Raw genomic sequence first — 4,001 nt, 5'->3', positions numbered from 1 at the left:
AATTAAAGATACTCTGAATGACACCTTTATTCTGAATCTGAAAAGTAATATATCAATGAACTTCAGGCACATACACACAACATTGCAACGATTGTGGCGAAGGAAAAGTGGAACAATTAAAACAAACAAAACACAATCATAACTAAGCATTCTTGAAATATCAAACAAGAGACTATTACATATTGTGTGATCCTTTCTCTGTGGAAATACATTTTGGGGTTTATAGCTTTGATATTGTCAGAGCAGAGCTGATTGTGCTTTGATGTGGTTGATTAAAAAAAAAAAAATGCAATCTAAGTCTCATTTGGTTTCACTCGTTGCTTTTGCGCAACAATTCAGTGTACTTTACAGCAGTGAAGCAAAGGATTGCATTTGTACAATGGTAAAAATATTTACTTTCAGACTGTAGTTTGAAATTCGAACTGAAGTATTTTGCCCTCCCACCCTGTTCAAGAGCTGTCATGGAACAGTGAGCACAGAGCACCTCTAGCATAACATGCTTCGGGAGGACAGAACAGTTTGGATGTTGGAAAATGAAACGATGATATTTCCAACAGCACAAGTTCATTTCCTCTCTTTTGCTCTCAGGTTAGTCCAGCACAAACACGTTTAAGTCATGAAGTCACAAAGATGAAAATATACCATGCTGCAGCTTCCTCTCTGGCCTTGTGGGACTCTCTCAGGGGCTGTCAAGGGACCTTGTCTGAGTGGAATTTAATAGGTCCTTGTAGGCGAATAAGACAGTGAGACAGCAGCAAAAAAATAAATAACATTCACACTTTGAAAAATAAGGAGGGTCTTGAAAATATAAATTGTAAAAACATCCTTCAAACTTCTGTAGGGTGTAATAACTCAATTTGTGGTTGACATGTGGCAGATATTTTCTGAAAGAGAACCTAACCCCAGATTTAAACTTTTTCTCACCTGTTTTCAAGAAAAAAGTAGGCACCTTCAGACATTTTAATGTTGCTGTTGTGGTAATTCATTTGCAGAAGTTCGACAGGAAGAGAAACTCACAACGTGAACATGTTAGGCCAAAGTGAGAGAGCTGAGAGAGAAAACCCTTCAGCTGTTGTTGCAGTTGAAGACCAAGGGAGTGATATTGCCATGGAGGCCATTGTCCACACAACATCATCATGCCAGGATCTGGGAGGATCTTCTGACCCCCAATCCTCTTGTGCGAATCAGACCCAAGACAATCCTCAGACAACCAGCAGTGGCATGGAGCCCCCGAGAAACGCCAGGAGGTCCAGAGAGCGATGGAAGGGAAAGCCTGACTTCCTCCTGTCTGTGATAGGGTACGCAGTGGACTTGGGAAATGTGTGGCGCTTCCCGTATATCTGCTACCAAAATGGAGGAGGTAAAAAGCAGTTATACAGCATCTAAACATATGGGCATGAAGTTAACATAAGGTACTGAACAAAAGGGGGGGGTAATTCTTTCTGATGCAAAAAGGAAAACTTATTTTTGTTTATTTAGCCAGAAATGTTATGAGGACCATTCAACAAGATCATGTACTCTTCACATTTTCTTACATTTCCTACAGTTTCTTGTCTGACTTAACGCTTCTTCCATCCTCTCCTGACTAACCCATTCACCACGGTCGACATATTGATTCTGACATGCTAAACAGGAGCATTTCTGGTGCCATACCTGCTGATGGCCACGTTCGGAGGAGTTCCCCTGTTCTACATGGAGTTGGCACTAGGCCAGTTCCACCGCACGGGCTGCATCTCCATCTGGGCACACATCTGTCCCATCTTCAAAGGTACGACAAGGAGCCGGAGGCTCACAAGGACTGCTAGGATTTAACAAAAGGAATGCTCACAAATATATGGAACTAAGGGCTGAACACAAGTACAGCAATAAAAGATACTTTATGAATCAGTAAGTTGTAATAAATCAAATTAATCTGTTCTAATCAACGAATCCACAACTCCAATTAAACAATGATTCAAAGACCTTCATCTTTCTTCACCACAGGTATCGGCTACGCCATCTGTGTCATTGCCTTGTACACGGCGTTCTACTACAACACCATCATGGCCTGGGCCTTGCACTACCTGCTATCTTCCTTCCACTCCACACTGCCCTGGACCACATGTGACAACCCCTGGAACACGCCTCGCTGTGCGCTCTACAGCCCTGGGGAGACCAACAACACCTGGACCAACACATCCACCTCCCCTGCAGAGGAATACTACCTGTGAGAAATAAGTTTAAGGATTTAGCTGAGAGTTTTATCCAACACAACTTACAACAAAATTTCGAATCGAGGTACAATGACAATAAACCAACAATAACAAACAATCCAGTAACGATAGAAATTACTAGAATCACCGTACTACTATATATCATCCAATTGCGTGGATGTCGATTTGTAAGGAACTGAATATTGTTGTTGTAATTGTTATGAGTGAAATTATTCAGAATACTCCAGTGTTGTTTTCCCCTCTAAGCTGCGGTACTGTTGGTGACCCTGCACCAAAGTCTTCCTTCTTTTCCAATTAAAAACTGAGCACCCCCATATGGCAGGATGGAATTGAGGACAGAGGCCAAGAGGGTGGGGTGCTTGAGTTTCAGCCGGAGAGGAAAATAGGGATCAGAGTGGAGCCTTGTTTTTAGGGTGGAAGTGTTTATTCACTCAAATTCTCACCCAAATATGTCATCCCCCCGCCATCGTGAGGTTTCCCTACTGCTCCCCTGGTTCCGACAGGCGCCAGAGATTCCTGTTTTCAGTGAAAATACACTCTTTAATCTGTCCCTCAGATGGGTGCATTTCTTCCCTTTCTTTACTCTTCTGCTTAGCCGTGTGTTTTCTTACATCATCTACGTTTTTTTCCATGTTCCATTCAAATACCCTAATTGTGTATTTTACTCACCCATGTTTTTCTTTCCATATATTCTATGTTTTCTATTATATGTAAAAACTCTCCTGGTATCTGTCCATTAGTCTGCCAGTCTATCTCTATCTTATTTGTCTCCTTACCAATCCCTGTTCATCTATGCCTCCATTCAGTAAGAGTCCCAAGTCATTCCTCTCTCCTTCTCCAGACGTCATGTGCTGCAGGTGCACCAGTCCACCGGGCTTCATCAACTGGGCTCAGTCAACTGGCGTTTGGCCCTCTGTCTGCTCCTCATCTTCACCGTGGTCTACTTCAGCATCTGGAGGGGCATCGGCACCTCAGGCAAGGTGTGTCAGAGAGCACAGGGCAGCATGAAGATCACAGAGGGTTACAGTTAGATGCTGAGCCACAACGCCTCCTTCAAATAGTGCCTGGGAAAGCCCTTATGAAGGGTTTGTCTTCTAACTGTTCACGGTACTTTGTAAATACTTGGGTGTTTGCTTTTTTATTTCAATGTGTTTGCATGCTTGTTAACCTCAGGTGGTGTGGGTCACAGCCACCCTGCCCTACCTGGTCCTGTTTGTGATGCTCATCAGGGGAGTCACCCTCCCAGGGGCCTGGAACGGAGTCCTCTACTACCTCAAGCCTGATTGGACCAGACTACTCACCTCAAAGGTGTGTCCGTCTCATTGAGGACATGTCTGTTAAACTATTGTCTCAGGCCTGCAGTAGTGAGTAGAGTAATGAGAACAATTGGCCTCAACAGTCCTTCAAACCTTTCTGTGTCATGAGCAGGTATGGGTGGATGCAGCTGCACAGATTCTCTTCTCCCTGGGTCCTGGGTTTGGGGTTCTGATGGCACTTGCCAGCTACAATAATTTCCACAACAATTGCTACAGGTACATTTTATTAGTTTAAATAGTTAAATAAGTTTAAACAAACCTGAACAAACTCGATTTGTACTACATCTATTTGGTAATAAGCTTTTGATTGACCTATATTCATTTGAACCTAAAGTTGAATGCCTCCATTTGTTTTTGTATCTAATGTTCAACATATTTACATAATACTGTTTATTTAAATGTAATTTTTGTGAATTCTGTGGCCGATTAATTGGGCTTTTGGACACAAAAATATGTACATCACATGACTGAC

General features: G+C 42.6%; 1 protein-coding gene across 1 annotated transcript in view; it reads left to right on the top strand.

The window, feature by feature from the left end:
- Nucleotides 1-1,107: 1,107 nt before the first annotated feature.
- LOC308371063 (sodium-dependent serotonin transporter-like) overlaps nt 1,108-4,001 on the top strand; it is a gene marked incomplete at both ends in the record, with an annotated part of 5,667 nt that continues 2,773 nt past the window's right edge. Inside the window, 6 exons of the mRNA XM_080845851.1 lie at nt 1,108-1,360; nt 1,634-1,768; nt 1,984-2,206; nt 3,055-3,193; nt 3,387-3,521; nt 3,642-3,745. Coding sequence (XP_080701977.1) covers nt 1,108-1,360; nt 1,634-1,768; nt 1,984-2,206; nt 3,055-3,193; nt 3,387-3,521; nt 3,642-3,745 — 989 coding nt within the window. The remainder of the gene's footprint in view (nt 1,361-1,633; nt 1,769-1,983; nt 2,207-3,054; nt 3,194-3,386; nt 3,522-3,641; nt 3,746-4,001) is intronic.

Source organism: Sprattus sprattus (genome assembly GCF_963457725.1).
Source record: "Sprattus sprattus genome assembly, chromosome: 1".
Lineage (NCBI taxonomy): Eukaryota > Metazoa > Chordata > Actinopteri > Clupeiformes > Clupeidae > Sprattus > Sprattus sprattus.
The sequence above is the reverse complement of the archived record's forward strand: the minus strand, read 5'-3'. Positions and strand labels throughout refer to the sequence as shown.